At 27.4% G+C, this 19,579-nt stretch overlaps 1 protein-coding gene across 1 annotated transcript; it reads right to left on the bottom strand.

Annotated features, from left to right (window-relative positions):
- Positions 1-8,383: 8,383 nt before the first annotated feature.
- Positions 8,384-18,981, bottom strand: LOC107168711 (uncharacterized). The gene is made up of 8 exons (XM_089216501.1): positions 18,760-18,981; positions 16,055-16,156; positions 15,058-15,768; positions 14,872-14,994; positions 13,655-13,745; positions 12,398-12,574; positions 12,141-12,329; positions 8,384-9,517 (listed from the first exon to the last, which is right to left on the bottom strand). Exons 1-8 carry the CDS (start codon positions 18,933-18,935, stop codon positions 9,308-9,310), a joined length of 1,779 nt encoding a protein of 592 aa, XP_089072627.1. The 5' UTR covers positions 18,936-18,981; the 3' UTR covers positions 8,384-9,307.
- Positions 18,982-19,579: the final 598 nt, after the last annotated feature.

Here is a 19,579-nt window from a genome sequence, read left to right as displayed (position 1 = left end):
TATGTAGTTTTGTGTAATATTTGTGTAATGTTTGTGTATAAACACAAGTGTATCATAAACGATCATACTTTATGTGATTGTCTCCGCAAATTGTTGTGAAAAAAATTGTTCCGTACCTAATTGTTTCATTTTCTTAACCTTATACAAGTGGTGTTTGATATCACTTTTATTCGCACAAGGGTAAAATCCCAGCATAATAATTTTGCTCAAATCGTATTTAATACATTTATATTTGATTTATTATAATATATTATTGTAATATACTGATAGATAATATAAACACGTTAGAAACTATTTAAAAATACAAATTATAAAAAAACAAAACACTGGAGCAAATGCTCAACAACGTTTGAGAAATAGAATTTCGACATGGTTATAATATTGAACTATAAAAATAGTCTATCTAAATATATTTATAAAATCGACCTTTAAACTATACATTTTTTAAAGGAATTTAAATCTGATTGTTTTGAATACCAAGAGGCAAGCTTGGGAATAAAGTCAAATTAGAATCAAAAAATTAAAGTTAAGTTAATTTTAACTTTTGAACTTGACTGATTTTTACTGATATAAACATTGTAAATAACAATTTGATTTTAATTAAAATCAAATTACAATAATTCATATGTAATTAAATAATAAATATAGGTGATAACATTTTTATTGATGATGCATATATCGTATACATATTTAATAAAATAGGAAATTAAAAATGTAATAAAATGTAATTCATGTTCTATGAACCAAAATTGTTTAACAAAAGTAATTAAACTTAAGTTAATAATTTAACTCCAAACTTTTTCAATGTTTTCTATCAACTTATCTTAACTTAATTAAAAAGTATCATTAACTTGCCAAGACTTCTGTAGAGGTACACCTAATTTTTCATGCTCTAAAACAGAATCATTAAATAAAATGTATATTGCTGCTCTCTACCACTTCGGAGATGAAAATTACTTAGAAGTAGTCACTACTAAATCCATTGTCAATTATAAATAATATAATAATAGAACAATACTCCAAGAAACGTAATATCCGCTTTCGTCGGATACGTGTTGAGGCATAGACTTTATTTTATATTATTACGAGTTCGAATATATTTTTTAATATGTATAATAATATGAAACATAATGAAAACTATAGACGAGACTGTCGTTATACTTTTTGAAAATTTAATATCGTCTGCGCTCAGTTTACTTGAACTAGCAGTGAAATTTTCGCATTTTTCGTTTTACACACGATACGCGTATACAGTTCAATGTATATGAATAATATAATATTACGGTGCGAGCATTATTATTTGAGCAGCCGGCCACGGCGATGATGACGACGTCATCCGTCAAAATATACTGATATAAAATTAACGATATTTTAAAAATATATAATACTATGTATATGTATAATATTGCTTGGTGTGCTAAATTTATTTATTTCATAAACTATAAAAACAATATTACCTATCTTGAACATTATTTCTAGAGTTTTTATTGCATTTGTGTTTAGTTTAATAACTGAAATTTCTATTAATGTATCTTTTAAGTAGAAAATCACTCCATCAATTTGGTTTTTATTTAATTTGGCTATGAACATCAAGTATCTATTTATTTGAAAATTATTGGTTGAAATATGTGCTAATTCTAATCAATCTTTTGGCGAAATAATTACTTCAAATTTCATGTTAATACAGTCCAACATAAGACAAAGATCATATAAATGCTTTTTGATACTGTATAATATGTTTAACATAGATATGTTTAGATCTCATTTTTAATTGTAAGTACAAACATTATTTAGTATATCTATAAGATTATAAAATTCAATAGAGTATTAGGTCCTACAAAATACAATATAACTAGGGGTCTGATATGTTTGCCCGACACTCAAATACCCGACACCTCAATTGCCCGACACCATTTTCCCGATACTACTTTTACCCGACAATGTATTTGCCCGACAACACATTTGCCCGACAATACATTTGCTTGACATTACATTTTGCATTTTTTTACTGTAAGTACGTAATATTATTATAGGTGGTACCTTTTTTTTATTTTCATTATTTTATTATTATAGCTTTTTAAACAGACAATAATATTGTTCTGCGTTAAAGTATTAAAGTAGGTAAGTAAAACTACATAAAGTAATAATGTGGTCGATATACTAAACTGCTATTTACGATAAGATTTTTTTCCCAATTAACCGATAGGTGATAGACAGACAGCGAGTAGACTTGTATGAACTACTATTTGCGACACGAACTATGATCATAGTTCGTGATTTGCGATAAGATATTATTCTTTCCCAAATAGATAGGCGATAGATAGACAGTAGGTTTTAGACTGTAGGATTAGTTATATAATTTTGAATAATTTTTGACACACATTTATGTATAATATAACTTGATATTGTCGACTGTCGGACAAATGTATTATTATTAATTATTATTAGTTATATGTATAATTTTGAATAATTTTTGACACACATTTATGTATAATATAACTTGATATTGCCGCCTGTCGGACAAATGTATGCATTTTTGAATATATACCTAATAATATATAATATAATAATAATAATATATTTTTGAATATATTGTCGGGCAAATGTTTTGTTCGGGAAATGCTTTGTCGGGCAAATGGAGTCGGGAAATTGAGGTGTCTGGCAATTGAATGTCGGGAAAGTGTACTGATCCCTATAACTAGTTATTCCGATTATCTTTTTAATACTTCTATTAATAATATTTATGTATTTACATAATAAAATGTTTGTCTGAATTATTGACGTTCTAATATATTACAATATTCTTGGATCGAGTGGTGATTCAAATGACTTTAGAGTCAATAAGTTATCAAAAAATTTTTATAAAATTATTTGGTTTACAAAATTAAATTGTGAAATATTGTTATCTTCATTTCAATACTCCCAGAATAATTTAATAACATTTAAACCAATAGTCCCCAAAATAATATTACAAAGTGCATGTCACCACAATACCATACACAATGACATATTAATATATCAATATACTTAATATAAATAAACTGCATTGCAAAACAAAATCATTAAACATTAATTTTTTGTTTAGGTTTTGGTGTGGATCAATTAAGAGATGACAGTATTGAAACATACTGGCAGTCTTGCAGAAAACTTCCATATTTCGCTAATATTCAGATTAGATGTTAAACTATTGTAAGAGATATATACATATATTTTAACCATAGACTTCAAAAAAAAAAATTCAAAACTTTAAGTAATAAGTCTTGTTCAGGTCATTCTAGAAAATTAGACTCAATCTAATTGCATGCACTTTTAAGAATAGTAATTATAAGTCCATAATACATTTTAATTGAAGTAAATGTAGTGTCTAAATAGTTAAAAATGTATTGAAGAGATTTGGATATAATAGGTGTATTCCTAGACATAAACCATTTATAAATGCAGTTAACAAAAGGAAATATCTAGATTCCTTAAAAGGTTATGTTGATAAGCTTTCAAGTTTCTTGAATACTGTAATTTTTTCAGATAAATAAAAATTTTATGTTTTTTCATTTGATGATAGAGGAAAAGTATGGAAAAACCAAATTAACAATTAAAAACACTGAACTTATGCAAAACTGAAAATACAGGGTCCGTCAGAACAAACGCATGTTTTTCAAAATGATGTTATGCTCAAAGTAATTTCAGTAAAAAATGTTTTATTATATCAAAAAATGTATACGCATATGCAGTTTCTTCATATGTAACAAAATTTAGGTTTTGAAAATAATGTCATACATATGGCTCATTTCGCGTTTTGGGGACATTCCCGTGGCTTCCTTAATCCCTTGACTTGAAAATATGCAATTTTTTTTGGTGGGGTCACATAAAATCAAAAGTCTACCAATACAAACCACGAACCCTTGATAAATTGAGAGACGAGATCACCCAAGTGGTGAGAAAAATTTCGAGACAGATGCTGATTGACACGATATGATCGTTTTGCGAGTGCCAACACCCCTACTTAGTGGTTCAAGGGCGCCATATGCCTGATATTATTTTCAAAACCTAAATTTTGTTACATATTATGAAGAAACTGCATATGCGTATGAATTTTTGATATAATAAAACATTTTTTACTGAAATTACTTTGAGCATAGCATCATTTTGAAAAACAAGCGTTTGTTCTGACGGACCCTGTACAACGGTCGCAATGTGTTATTATGGGGGTATATGAGTGCATCAGGAATAGAAAATTTAATGTTTATATATGCTATAAAATACAGCATAATAGATTAATATATTTATTTAAATATTTAAAGAAATAATTTTAAAAGGTAGGTAATGTGGACAAATTGAGTTTGGGGATTTCAGTTATTTTTCAACAAAACACAAGGCAAGACCTGTTAAGGAGTTGTTGATACATATTATATAATATTCTTAAATAACTCCATACATCCCTACTGTTGCCTAATATAAACCTTATTGAACATCTTTGGGATGAAATAGGAAGCAGTTTAAAAATGCAATTTTAAGAGAATTTAATGCAATTAACCCAGAAATCACTATAAAATTAGTAAGTAGTATGAAGCATTGTTTGATTTTGATTGATGCTATTAAAGGAAAAGATTAATTATAGCTACACTCTATTAACTAAAGAAAGAAAACTGGCCCAATTAATAAATTATATTGTAAATGTATGAACACTTTTTGGTGTATTCTTTGTTTAAATTTTTTTTATAAGTGATTTATTTATATCATATTTTATAAATAAAAATATTTTATTTTATTGAAATATAAAAAATATATGCTGAATTAATTTGTGGTTCAATTGCCAATCATTAATGTTTTGGATCTTTAAAGTATTTACAAAAACATTTATTTGAAAAAAGGTGTATGGAAACTTTTTTGACCGAATGTATATTAATATGAAAGATAAAACAATATTGTGCTTGTATTCTGTTACTAAGGTTTCTATAATATATAGGATTATGTAAGTTTAAATAAGTTAAAGTCTTTAAGTTTTTTAACGGATTCTTAAATGTGTTATCTATCTTTAAATATTATGTTTTCATTATAATTATTTTTTTTTATAAATATTTTTATAATTAGTTTTATTAAATTTAAAAATAATAATCTAGTCATTATTAATATTAATTGTTTGTAGGTACTTGGTAAATTATGTTAAAATAAGTAGATAATACAATTTTTTTTTAATGTGTAACATTTTCATTAATAGTATGTTAATAACAGTTTTGTTGTATTATATATATCTTAATTTCCGTATTCACTATTATATTATGTAACTATTTCATCATCAATATTTCATTTTACAAATATTATGTGGGTATTAGATCAGTGGTTCTTCACCGGTGTTCTTCAACACATGAATTAGCTGTGAACTGGTTGTGGGTAGGTATGTCACTATCATGTTTTTTATTTATATGCCTATAGTATATATTTATTATTATTTATTATAAATAGAAATTTTGCAATGTTTTTCATGTATTATATAGCTATAATGTTCTATCAAAATATATTGTAATACAAAATTTGCGGAGAAACATGATTGGTTGAAAACTACTGTATTAGATTAGAAGGATAATTTTTATACAATTTTGATGTTACAGTAAAACCTGTATAATATAATGGATAGCCACTGGACCGTCAAAAGTGTCTGTTAAAGACAGGGACTTTTGAAGAACTTTCTTTTTACCAAAACATTATCATATTGTTTGCTGGAGAGAGATGTCTATTATATACATGTGTTTTTTATGATAGGTTTCACTGACTATGCAAATTATAAAAATAATCGTTAGGTATGTGTAAGTATTGTTTAAATTTAAACATTTACAAGCAGTGTACTTATAATTATTTTTATCTTTAATTAATGTCTTTTTATATAATTTATACTTAAAATAAATTTAGTAATATTCAATAACGTTATTCATATTAAATTTGCATGCATAATTTTACTGTATAGATATCTGATGACTGATGTATATTAACTTTAATAAGATGATAAAGTATGAATTACATTTTAATTTTCAAAAATGTTGTCATATAATTAATGTATTTTAATATTTTTAACTTAAAAAATATTAACTATTAAAATCAGGGGCGTCATTTCAACTTTTTTATTGTTGGTGCCAACATTTTTGCAGGCCATTCAAATCATTATAAGGCCACATGGAGATTTTTTTGGCGGATAAAGAAGGGAGGGGGGTGTTTAAGTGGTGACAAAAACTTTATTTAATATATCACCTATATTAGTATGAAAACATCACAATATTATTACTATTTTTGAAGAACTATGTGTAGGTACTTTTAATGAGTTTATATTATATTGTGGATGCTAGTTGTATTTGGTAAGTAAATTTATGGGTATAAAGCACCTTAATAGTACTTAATCGAACTTAACCTATACATTTTTTCTCCCTGCACACTCAAAATAAATAATATAGCTAGACCTGAAATTTGTTTTATGGGTTACCTTGTTCAAAATGGCACAAAAAAAATAAAAATAAAAAATATATAATATATTAATACATAACACTTAGGTATATCGGCGCATATATTTATTGTTGGCAGGCTGAAGAAGGTTTATAAAAAATGTTGGTGCAAATGTACACCCTGCCTCCCCCCCCCCCCCCCTCAAATAACGCCCCTGATTAAAATGTATTTAATTGTTTATTAAAAAAAATTACTTTTTAATAATTGTATTAAGCTGTTAGTCTTAACACTTCTAGAGAAAACATTTTACATGTTTTTGGTAAATTATTTTTATCAAAAAATGATTCAAAATTAATGACCTAAATCAATGACCTAAATCAATGAACCATCTATAGTTAAAAACTAGGAAAGGCTTATTTAAAATTAAATGACTGTTGTCAGTATATTATATGAAAAAAATAGCAGATCAAATAAATAATATGTTATTATGTCTATTAATTTGAGATAAAAATTATGTTATACCTAATAATTAATAAATAAGAGTTAAATAAAAAAAAAAAAATGACTAAACTGAATACAAATTGAATACATAAATATAAATTTATCCTTTTAGGTCCTTTAACAAATTTAATACGGTCCGCACTTAAATTATTAAAATTTACATTCTAAAATCCTAAGTGCCAAGAGAAATATTTGTATCATTCATAAACTTTTCCTATAATACCCTTCCTGACAATATATCCTGTAGTGTTTCTTTTTATTTTTTTTTTATTTTTTTTTATTTTTTTTTACACTATTCTTCACTAAATTCAGTGAACAGTGATTCATTTTTATATTTTTAATTATTATCATTAAAAATGTAATCATGAAGTAATATTATTGAATAGTTTTTTTAATCAAGCCAACCTGCAACCTTTCTCAATTCTTATATATGCTTCGATCTATTCACTATTGTATATTTATTGTACCTATATGGTGCTACAAAATAAGCAGGGCAGTTTTGAGTCTATTTAAAAAAAATGCAACTTATAGAAATAAGGTTTATTTAATTTTCTTCAGTACATCATGTCATCATGTCGTTTTATGTATTAAGTTTTAATTTTGACATCAGAAAAATGATAGCCGCCAACTACGATACATTGATGAAGGCGATTTCTGAAGTTTTTGGCAGCATTTTAATACATTTCGACTGGTATAGCGCTGATCTCTTATTGTATTCGCTTTTTGAGTTCTTCCAAGGCGTGAGGCTGATTTTTAAAATTCTTTTCTTTCAGATAGCCTCACAAGAAAAAATTACAAATGCTCAAATTCCGTGAGTGCGTAAGTACATCAGCCCTCAAAGAGGTGCGTCGGGAACATCTGTCGCAGCTTCGTCATTGAAACTCGAGCATACACATAACTCGAATATATACCGTAATCCCGTCCTATTAGAACCAAATATCCCCATATCTGTTTCCCCCATTAGCTCTTCCAATTTAGGTTCTAACAGGGAAACCTGCGAAACATGTAATGTTGAATTTTGGCAGTTACGGTTTGCCCATTCTCCTCAAAAAAATAATGCCCAATCACTACAAATTTTGAAATCACACACCACATGGTCACTTTTGGAGAGTGAATAGGTCTCTCGTGAATTTACTGCGGGGTTTTTTCAGGTCAATAGCAAACATTTTTTCCTTTAATAGCGTTAGGTTATACCAGAAACCTTAGGAGGAGTGTACCTATGTCCTACTTTATTAGGTACTTCCAAAAATTTCATCGCAATCAGACTTAATAGACGTAGGTACAGACAAACATTTATTTTCATTTATATTAATTATGTATAAAAAAACAATGGTTCCTTATTATTTGCTTTTGTTTATTAGAATCACACATTTATATGTATACATTAATATAGTAATATAATATTAGTGTAATAATTAAAATATATAAATACAGTTAATTATTTAGCTTATACTGTTGTAGTTGATAGTTAATATATTAAAAAATGATTAATTCATTAAATAAATTCTAAACATACATAATACCATGAATAATTATAATATAAATATGAAAAAAATTGATTTATATTAAAAAACAAAAATAACTTAATACATTATACCTTCTCCCAGTTGCGTTTACAGGTAGGGGTAATCTAACATTCTCCTTCCTATACAGTATAATAATAAACACAATGTGCCAAACATTTAAAATTTTACAATCAAAAATATTAGCAAGATATCATCAAAACGTGAAGAAGAGTAAGAACAGAAATAATTGCTGAAGTTATGCATTTATAAAATTATCTGCCACAACCAATTAAATATACAAAATAAGATTCCACATTTGATTTATAAATAACATAATACAAATTCCCTCAAAAACAATTTTTTAATATGATGAAGGATAAAGCATGCAAATTCATTAATTTGTAGGTCTGTTAAATAGTTATTAAACTAAATTATGTAAATCATAAAATTATAATAATATAAGTTCATAAAGTATGATAACAGGTAAAAGCTATGTAATCAAAAATTATAAATATAGGTATATGAAAATTAAACACTAATGTTGAATCATATAAATTTGGTATTTTTAACTGACAACGAAGTGCACGGGGGTCAGCTAGTTTAGACATACTTATACTTTATAGACAATATAGTTATATATTAGTTTTAAAAGTTATTATGAATTATAATTTATAATCAATAGTAATTATTTGTAATAATATATAAAAAGCCAATAGCATTTTATCTTAAAATTAAAATTATCTGTTCTAAACATTTTATATTTGCCATCATTTTGTTACCGATTAATAATACTTTTATATTAAGAACGTGAAGAGGATATAATAGATTTAAAATATATAAGAGAATCTGATTGGAGAGATTTCAGTGTTAAATCAATCTGATAAAGTTAGTGGAAATTCAGAGTCCATGAAAAATTGTTGTGTACTTTGGGGATTTTCAGAGTCAGATTCCAGAGACATGACTGTACTTGTATCTACAGACGAATTCAAAGTTGAAGCTGAATCTTGCGGTTTTTTAGTTGTAATTGGAACTATATCATTTATTTCTTTCATAAATGTATCAATATCTCCATCGTCACATTCCTATTAAAAAAGATTATAAGGTAATTACAATACACACATTATTTTATTAACAATTTGATGATAGGAACCCATACAAATTGGTACTTATATGTTATCGGGGCTATCGAACGATTGAGAACATTACCTATACTTTTTTTGCCGAACGATTGAGAACACTTAAAAATAACAATGAACTTACCGCTGACCCCCCCAAAAAAATACGATTGAGAACGAATTTACGTGCAACGTTGCTATATCATTTATTATTTATAATTTAACAAATATTCTTGAAGAACGTCATATGTAGTATAAATATGTTTAAAAATGAAAAAAATGTAGAATTATAAGAATATGTATAAAATACGTAAAAAAAAGTAAAACATGTAGAATATTATAAAAATGTGTATAAAAAATGTAATAAATATGTTATATACTCATATTATGACAAATGAGTTACCTATAAATTAGTTAAAGCGGGATAGCATAATCCAACATACTCTAGATATTTTAATAAATTATTAGAACTTTTATTTGCTATATGTATACCACATATATTTATCATGAATATTAATTAATTTTTCCTTTTGTTTTATTGGCATTTCTTTTTTTTTTTACCATGTTCTATCGTTGCTATTTTTAACTGACTATAATATGAATACTTCGTTGACGTTTGTGCGACGACTAAAACACCTATTAAGTTATTCTTTCATATATCTGGTTTAAAAGTTACAAATAACATATGGTTAATCCGATAAACGTCCGATAAATATAAAAAATCAACTGTAGGTATTAATCGTTCAGTCAAAAAGATATAACGTTCTTTATCGTTCGAAAGCCGATTATCGTGCTCAAATTATTGTGCGATTAAATTTGGCAACGTTGAAAACAAATTAAAATATCGAACATTCTCAATCGTGTTACCAAAAATCACGTTCTCAACCGTAACGTTCTCAATCGTATTTTACCGGTTATTAGTTATTTGTTATGAAATTCATCAATAATTTATAATAGGTACAATAATATAAAATAAATATTAAGTTTTAAGTTTGTTGTTTGGTAGTGAAAATTATTTTGTAAAGTAATTTATGTTTTTGTACACCTATAGTATGCATATGTCTAGAATTAAATCGGAAACTTGAGGACACTTGCACTTAAACAGTTTCATGAATATCTAGAAAAACACATTATTGTACTTATGTATAAGTGAAAAACACTATCCCGTGGTAATGGTATCTAAGTAAAAAGTTTATCAATTTTAATTTACTTCGTACTTTTTAAAATTACTATAAATATTTTCTGTTTAAGTTCTTTAACTTGATTAATCATTAGCTCAGTGCCTCTCAATGGGGGCTATATCGCCTCTCGGTTGGCGGTGAAAGAGTACTGAGGGGCGGTGTGCTTGTTTTGGGCGATAAGTGGGCAATATCACTTTTATGACTGATTTTTGTTCGCAAAATCCAATTACATCAATTGGCAACTTCAAGGAGACGAGCTCAATCTCATAACAACTAAATCTTATTTCTATTTTCCAAAAAAAAATTAACTTTATGGAAGCAGAATTTTGGTGAAAACGAATTTAGCCAGTTTCCAGTTCTGTCAGATCTACACGAGAACAGTAAAATCTCATTTGATGACATACAATTTTATTGTCAAAACCTTCAGTCTTTGGATTAAGATTTTTCACAATGTTTTGAAGATATTAGAATATCTGGAAGTTCCTAAATGGGTCATAAATTTATTTGTAAATATTGAATCAGTAAAAATGCAGTATCAAGAAAAATCGATCAAAATTTCCACTTACGAGATGTTAAAAGCAAGTTTTAAGAATGGTGAAAACCTCACAGAATTTTGGCTCCAGTCTACTATCAGTCGAATCTATCCTGTACTGTGAACTATAGTACAGAAACTATTAATTCCCTTCCCTTCCTCTTACCTTGTTGATCGAGGATTCAGTGTGGTGAAGGATTTCATAACGAAAAAAAAAATCGACTCGACATTGTCAAAAGAGGAGACTTACGTTTTCATCTCACAAACTTTGAACCAAACGTAAAAAAATTTTATTTGAATCACCAAGCACAACCATCTCACTGATTAATACATTTCAAAACATTTTGATTATCCTCTTAAATTATATTTAAACATTTATTTACATTTATTTTCCTTATATATATATTATTTATTATTAAATTATAAACATTTAATTTATATTATTTTAATTTTAAATAGTAGTAAGATTAGTTGAAAAATACTTAGCACTTAGGGGGGTGGTAGTTTGAAAAAGCTCGAGAAGCACTAGCACAAGCAATATGTTTAGCTAAAGTTTAGCTTAACGTATTGAATAGGTCAGGGGCGTGCTTTTTGGGCGGAGGGTTAATATAAAACTTCAATTATATACAAATATTAAGCAATACTCTTTTACTAAATTCGTTAAAATTTCGGGGTGGGGTGAGACACCCCTGAATAGGTGCCTAGTCGAGTTAAATGACTTTATAAATTATAACTATGCATTTTATAATGTTACTTCTGGTGACTTAATCTTTGATCTTTCTTTACCTTATAGAAAATGTCTACAGTAGATTGACATTAAACGTACAGTATATAATTAGAAATTAATACTGATTACATTTTTGATATTTATACTTACTTCATTGATAAATGTTTTAAATTCCTCCATACATTCTTCTCTTGTTTTAAGCATTTCTAATTTAGGTGGTTTGGGTGTGTTGCATTCATTAGAACAAGAATGATGTTTAAAATTTGATGTATCGAGTTCTCTTGTTTCAGTAACCAGACATTTACTCCAAAATTCTTTTTCCTTCTTATTAATGGTTAGCTTATAAGGAAAACAATTAATTTCAGGTATAGGTATGTTGATATTATTATTTGTTTAAAACGGCTTACTTTGACATGTTTGTATTTATTGACTACCCATTTGGTTTTTGCAATAGCTTTTTCAAACTTATTTGACAATATAACAACCCATTTGTTTGAACGTTTTACTTTAATCTTAAAACCAATTATGGTTACTTCTACCTTAATATTTGGAACTAATTCAAAAATTAAGTCAGATATATCCACCTAAACATAACGCAAAAACACTGATGTATGTATATTGTATAATGTATAACTAATAAGTTAAATTTTCTAATACCTAGTGGTAATATGAATTAAATAATAATGAGCATTAATATTCAGATATAATATTTATCAAGTTAAAGTTTGATATTTGCAATAAAATTCATGAAAGTGTAATACAATAATTTTATATGTATTGTGTAGTTAAAAAATAATTTATGGGCGTGGTATTTAAAGCTATTAAAGGTGTCTTCAATTAAGTTTTTAGAATATGAAGTAAAAGATTAATTATCCGATTTTCTGCTTAAATTTTGAATATATGTGTGAATCAATGAACGATGAAGTATATTATTTTGTGGTTATAAAAAAAATAGGTAAATAGACATAAAATATTTTTCTCATACAATTTAATTAATAGGGCTAATGAATATAGATTTATTTTGAAATTAAAATAGGATTTTGAAGCTAAATTTCTTCAACTTTCTCCTTCCGTTACTTATTGGAATTATAGACAGTTAAAAAAATATCAATATAACCATGTCATATGAATATAATGAATCAAATAATGCTTAATTATAATGACTTAATTTATAATGTATGATAATGAGCGTGAGGCATATACGTTGCAATGTAACATCAGTTCTTGATATCACCAATATACTTGAAAATTGATTAAAAGGATGCTACGCCCGCATGTGTGTCTCCGTCTTACAAGTGCGTAACATAGCAAATTTAACGCTCGGCAGATCACGTATAGCTCCGTTAGTTCTAAAATTTAAAGTGAGTTTGCCACTTATGCAAATTAAAAATAATATTATTATGGAGGGCTTCTCATAGGCTTTTTATTATATTTTAATTTTAAAGCGAGTTAAGAGTATTTAAGATAATAAAATAAGGTACACAAACAATTTATAATTTTAAAATACTCATAACTAATTTCAAAATTAAAATATAATTAAAAGCCTATGTGAAGCCTTAGATAATAATGTTATCTTTAATTTTAATAATAGTTCAATTCACTCTAAATTTTAAACTAACGCAGCTAAACGTGATTTGCTGAGCGTCAAATTTAAGTATTCTTACATATAAAATAATTTTATCGTTTGTTTGTCTCCACCAATGACGTTCATAATCATTTCCAAGATGGATATTACTATCGATAGGAAGTCTCTTCCTGAAAAATTAAAATAAATAATAACGTAAACATTTTGGAAATGTATGTAGGTAGGCACGAAATATTTTCATATTTATGACGAGAAAAATAAATCACAAGGGTTCTATTGTTAAGATTGTTAAGATAAAGTAGGTCTACCTTTATTTGAGACAAAAATTAAGATTTTGAATTTTAGAGGATTGTATTCAAAAACTCTTAAAATATTTGTACACTAATGACTACAGTACATTTTATTGTGCTAAAAAAAAAATTTGTTAAGAGTGCATTGAATCATATTTTATTAAGTCATTTTTTTTGGGTTTTAGAGAATTTCCGTTCCCTATTAATGGATAAGTCTTCTAACTGAAATAAATTCAAATTAAAAAATCCTTAACTTCTATGAAAATTTAATACAGTGGATCTTCAAATGCTCAATAATTCGAATTGGTCTGTGTATAATATGTATAAATATCTGTATGTCCGTTAATTGGCGCTTACTTATAGGTTTTGAAAATACTGAAGCGCTTGGCGCTAAATTTTGTACACATCATATTTCCAGAAACCTGGAGTTTAATAGCTTCATTTTACTACCCCTACCTATAGGTTATAATTTATAAATTACTAGATTTCACTAATGCATTTTTATGAGTACTTTATTGCTTATATTATAATGCATAGTAATATAGGATTACCATCGATTACCCAACCTGGGATAGTATGGGCTTTTTTAAATGAATAAAATAAAAAAGATTATTTGTTATTAAAATCAACATTAATCGGCAATGTCCGATTGATGTTCGCAGCTTATACTCGTATAGACTTAAAAACTACTAAATCGATTTTAACGAAAATTTCAAAAATTGTTTTTGGAAATATCAGAAAAATGTAGTTTTCGTAGAGCAGTTAAGACCGCGTTAAAATATATTTTAAATTCTATAGCCAATCCAAAATAGGTCGATAGACAATCTTGGTCGAATTATTTCACAAAGCAAGGTACATTGATGCCCATTTAACTGAGATACACTAAAGCCATGAAACACGAATATAGGTAGTTTCATACCATATTTTATCATGGGTGAAGTTGGGTTATATAGCAATAACCTATATTATATTTTATTAATATTTGTAAATTTAAATTACAACCCACCTTTGGATTGTATTATATTTAGTCATATTAGGCATTATTATTTTAAAACTATCCTCGGTGTCAACATTTGTCTCAGTTGACTTAGACATTTCTGATGCTTTCATACTATCTTTATGGCTGTAACTAAAAAAATTATAATTATAAATTTAAAATTCTAAGATTAAATTGAATTAAATTATTGCTTACTTATATTTTAAATGTTTTGCAATATTTAAACGATTAAAGAAATGTGCACTAGCCCTTTTAGTATTGATACCTTCTTCAGCATACAAACGATCCCTTAATTTAGCAACAGCTTCTTCAATATCAATAGGATCCTCATTAGGGCTTGTGGCTGTACTTTTAATACCATCTGTATTATTAGCACTTGTGTTTGTATTTTCATTAGCATCTGTATTATTAGCACTTGTGTTTGCACTTAAGTTTGTATTTTCACAAGCATCTGTATTACCACTTGTGTTTATACTTTCATTAGCATCTGTATTATTAGCACTTGTGTTTGTACTTTCATTAGCATCTGTATTATTAGCACTTATGTCTGTATTTTCATTAGCATCTGTATTATTAGCACGTATGTCTGTATTTTCATTAGCATCTGTATTATTAGCACTTGTGTTTGTACTTTCATTAGCATTTGTATTATTAGCACTTGTGTTTGCACTTGTGTTTGTATTTTCATTAGCATCTGTATTATTAGCACTTGTGCTTGTACTTTCATTAGCATCAGTATTATTAGCACTTGTGTTAGTACTTTTACTAGCATCTGCATTACCACTAGTGTCTGTAATTTTATTAGTTTCGGTTTTAGGACTTGTAGTACTAACTAGTTTTTTGTCAACTTGCATTATGTCATCACCAAAAACATGATTTGTCAAATCGATAAAATCAGGTGTCCTACTATATAAAATTCGTACACATTAGTAAACTTATAACTGGTATTATAATAAAGTAATAAACATAGTAATAGAATAAATTTAATTAAAAACAGATAGTGCATTAATTATATTCTAATCATCATAAGATAATATTTATATATAGATATCCAATAAATACCTAATTATTTTGTTAAGTATTTATTGGATATTTTAGTTTATTGAACGTTTCATTTTATGGAATAAAAAAACATGAGCAAGCCAAATTGAAATTCTTGTTATGTAGTAAATATACATTTGTAGGTACTTACTTAATTTTATTTTCAATACTATTTGTATACCAATCAATAAGACCTTTTTTAATCACTCCATAAAATTCATTTAAATCATTTGTTTGTCTTTGTCTTGAAGTTCTAAAAAAATCATGATAATATTATGTTATTAGATCAAATAGGTGTTAATTCTTCTACTATCGTGGTTTTATATAGATTATTTCTTTTACTATGATATGATAACTGAGCAATATCTGATAATTTTTATGGATGAAATAAATGAACTATTATTATTATTAATTTACACTACCAATCAGGTGAGAAAAAAAAAAAAAATTGTTCATGACTGTAAATTCTGAATGGAGAAATGAATTATGAATTAATTGTACAATAATGTATGATATTTGTGTATCTGAGAAAGTTTTTGTAGTAGAATTAATGTTTCAATGCTCAACTTCAATATCTCTGAAAAGTACAATGTACAAATAGTTTATTAGATCACAAGTATAAATCTCTTAGGACTTTTCTTAGGATATTTTTGAAAATAATATTTTACGATCCGATCTGTAAAAAACATGTTATGCTCAAGATCAACAGTAAAGAAATTGAGTGGAAATCTTGACGTATACATCTCGACGCACTGTATAGTGTCAAAAGGGAGATGGTGGTGGGTGAATCAATAAACAATTATTTTATTTTAGGGGTTGATGTTTTAACAAAGAAGCTAGTTATGGGGTGGGGTGGTTGTTGACCACGCATACCTACTGACGTAATAATACTGAGTGTATGAAAGAGTGCTCGCGTGCGTGCACTTATTCATTTATAATAAAAAATAATATGTAAACAATATTGTTTGTTTAACTAAAAGTTTGATTATTAAAATTTATCTGATTAGATTGTAATTATGGTTGTATATGGGTGTATATTAAATTGGTTAGATATGAATTTCAAACGATTCTGTACACATTTGATACTGTTAATACCTGATTTAGTGTGTGGTCACCATATAATCGAACCATATTCCGATGTTTACCTAACTAATGCGTTGTATAATAGTATAAATGATCGTAGATTTTTAAATTAACATTAATTGCGTTTTATAAGTCCAAAACTTTTAGAGATTTTTAATAGTGCTTTCTATATGGTGTCGATTAAAATTAAAATTATATGAAAAGATAATAACAAGATCGTTGATGTACAAAACTCATTCGAGTTGATAATTATTTGAATAATATGAAAATTTTATAGGCGATTGTTACCTATAAAAATTCATAGGGTAGCATTTATATATATTTAAAACCATGCCCTATTTTTCATACTTTATATTATATGCGTGAATAAGTAGAAGAAATACCTTTTTTGCGTTAACAAAAGACTGATGAACACAATAGGTACTTAATGCGCAGAAGGGTGGTGCCGGGGTGAGTACACCTAAAGGGTAGTGGATCAATAAATAACTAAGTTATGGTGAGGTAGTTTTGGAGGGGTGAGGGGGTTGAACACAAATGGGCTGTGTGATTTTGGTACCACTCCATTATAGGTAGGTACATATATCTCTAACATATGCTATACAGGGTGATTGATTTATCATAAAACACTCATTATTTCAAAAAGTATTGACTTTTTTCAAAATATTTTTTTACATGGTTTCAAGTTGTTAAAAAATCAACGTTTTTATTAAAAAATTATATTTTTAAATATTTTTTACCCTTATCATTTTTTATGTTTTTTAATTTTTTGAATGACAACATATAGTTTTAATTTCATATTCCAAAGCAGAATATTTTTCTAAGTATTTTGATATATAAAAATTGAATTTGGGGCTAGTAGTTTATGAGTTATAAGTATTTAAACTTTAAAGTTTAGATGGGCAGAGTGGAGGGTACGGGGTTACCCCGCAAAATGTTTGTCCACTACTCCGTTTGTCTAAACTTTAAATACTTATAACTCATAAACTACTAGCCCCAAATTCGATTTCTATGTATCAAAATACTTAGAAAAATATTCTGCTTTGGAATATGAAATTAAAACTCTATATGTTGTCATTCAAAAAAGTAAAAAACTTAAAAAAATGTAAGGATAAAAAATATTTAAAAATATAATTTTTTAATAAAAACGTTGGTTTTTTAACAACTTGAAACCATGTAAGAAAATATTTTGAAAAAGTCAATACTTTTTGAAATAATGAGTGTTGTATGATAAATCAATCACCCTGTATAATCATGTAGGTATGTAGAAATGCGATTCACGGCAAAATGTTAACACTGAATGAATGTATGTGTAGAGGTTAAACGTGCCCAAAAAAATAAATTTTAATATTTATAAAAACGTTTTGAAAAAATACTCGATTGGTGTATTGCCACTACAAGAAAGCGGTGTAACCGGTCTACAACAACGGTATAATACATATGTCGAGCTATAGATGGAGTAATCTAAAAACAGTGTTTTTTGGGTTGGGGTTGTGGTGTGGGGGGGGGTATCCACTATGTGGTCGTAAAACGCATGACTAGAGTGGTGGCAGGGGGTATGATTTATTTCATTATTACACGATGATAAAATACATTACCTATGTACAGTGTGCGTTATAGAGATCAAAATACGTGAGACGACCATGGATAATGTGGGTGATAGGTCATATTATAATCTTAAATATAATATATAGATACGTATTTTTACAAGTTGTATTAATTTATTATTCATTTATAAAAGTAGCTATCGTATAATAATTGTTAGGAAAACCTTACCTCTGAAAAGCGTAATCATTCATGGCCATCAACATGTGATCAAAATTTGGCAAACGTTGTTCAATATTCATGAACATATCGTAAAATTGCGACCAGTCTAATATGCTGTCGGCCGAGCTTTGTGACAGGTTAACGTTGTCCTGTTCTGAGTGTGGCATATCTGTGGTGTCAGACATTTTGGAATGAAGATTGAACAGCGATCTGTGCGGCGTCTGAGCTGTCCGGGCGTGCCTGCAAGAGTAACGCGATCACGAACACAGGCCCAGGTCCCTGGGAAATCTGTGGAAAGCTCGCGTCTGCGCGTTGCATACCTACGTCAGATGTAGAATGAGGTACAACCGGGAAAATTGCGCCGAATGGGTGTGTAGCTAGTGGTGCGCCGGAGCCATGATCCACAGGACTACATAGACTATACAATAGATGCAATGTAGAGGGTGAATAGGGAACAGCCTTGGAAGCTGTCTTACCTGGTTCACAGTACCTACTGTTTGCGAGCAGTACTATTGATACAGCCGGGTGGTGTATGGGTGGGTGGCTGAGTCGCTGGCAGAATAAAAATAAATATATTTTCTCGTTACGAGATTTTTGATTTATAACATAATTTTCGTTTAAAATAAATTATGATATAATACGTACATCAAACCATTCATACCTTTTTTTTTATAACAATATAAATAAAATATTAAAATATTAAAATATAAAAAAGTATAAAAAAATATAAAATATAAAAAAAATAAATAAAATATAAAAATAAAATAAAATAAAATAAAAATAAATAAAATAAAATAAAATAATATAATATAATAAAATAAAAATAATA

This window comes from Diuraphis noxia, unplaced genomic scaffold, assembly GCF_037042655.1.
Source record: "Diuraphis noxia isolate RWA-SAM2 unplaced genomic scaffold, SU_Dnox_SAM2 contig0001, whole genome shotgun sequence".
Lineage (NCBI taxonomy): Eukaryota > Metazoa > Arthropoda > Insecta > Hemiptera > Aphididae > Diuraphis > Diuraphis noxia.
The sequence above is the reverse complement of the archived record's forward strand: the minus strand, read 5'-3'. Positions and strand labels throughout refer to the sequence as shown.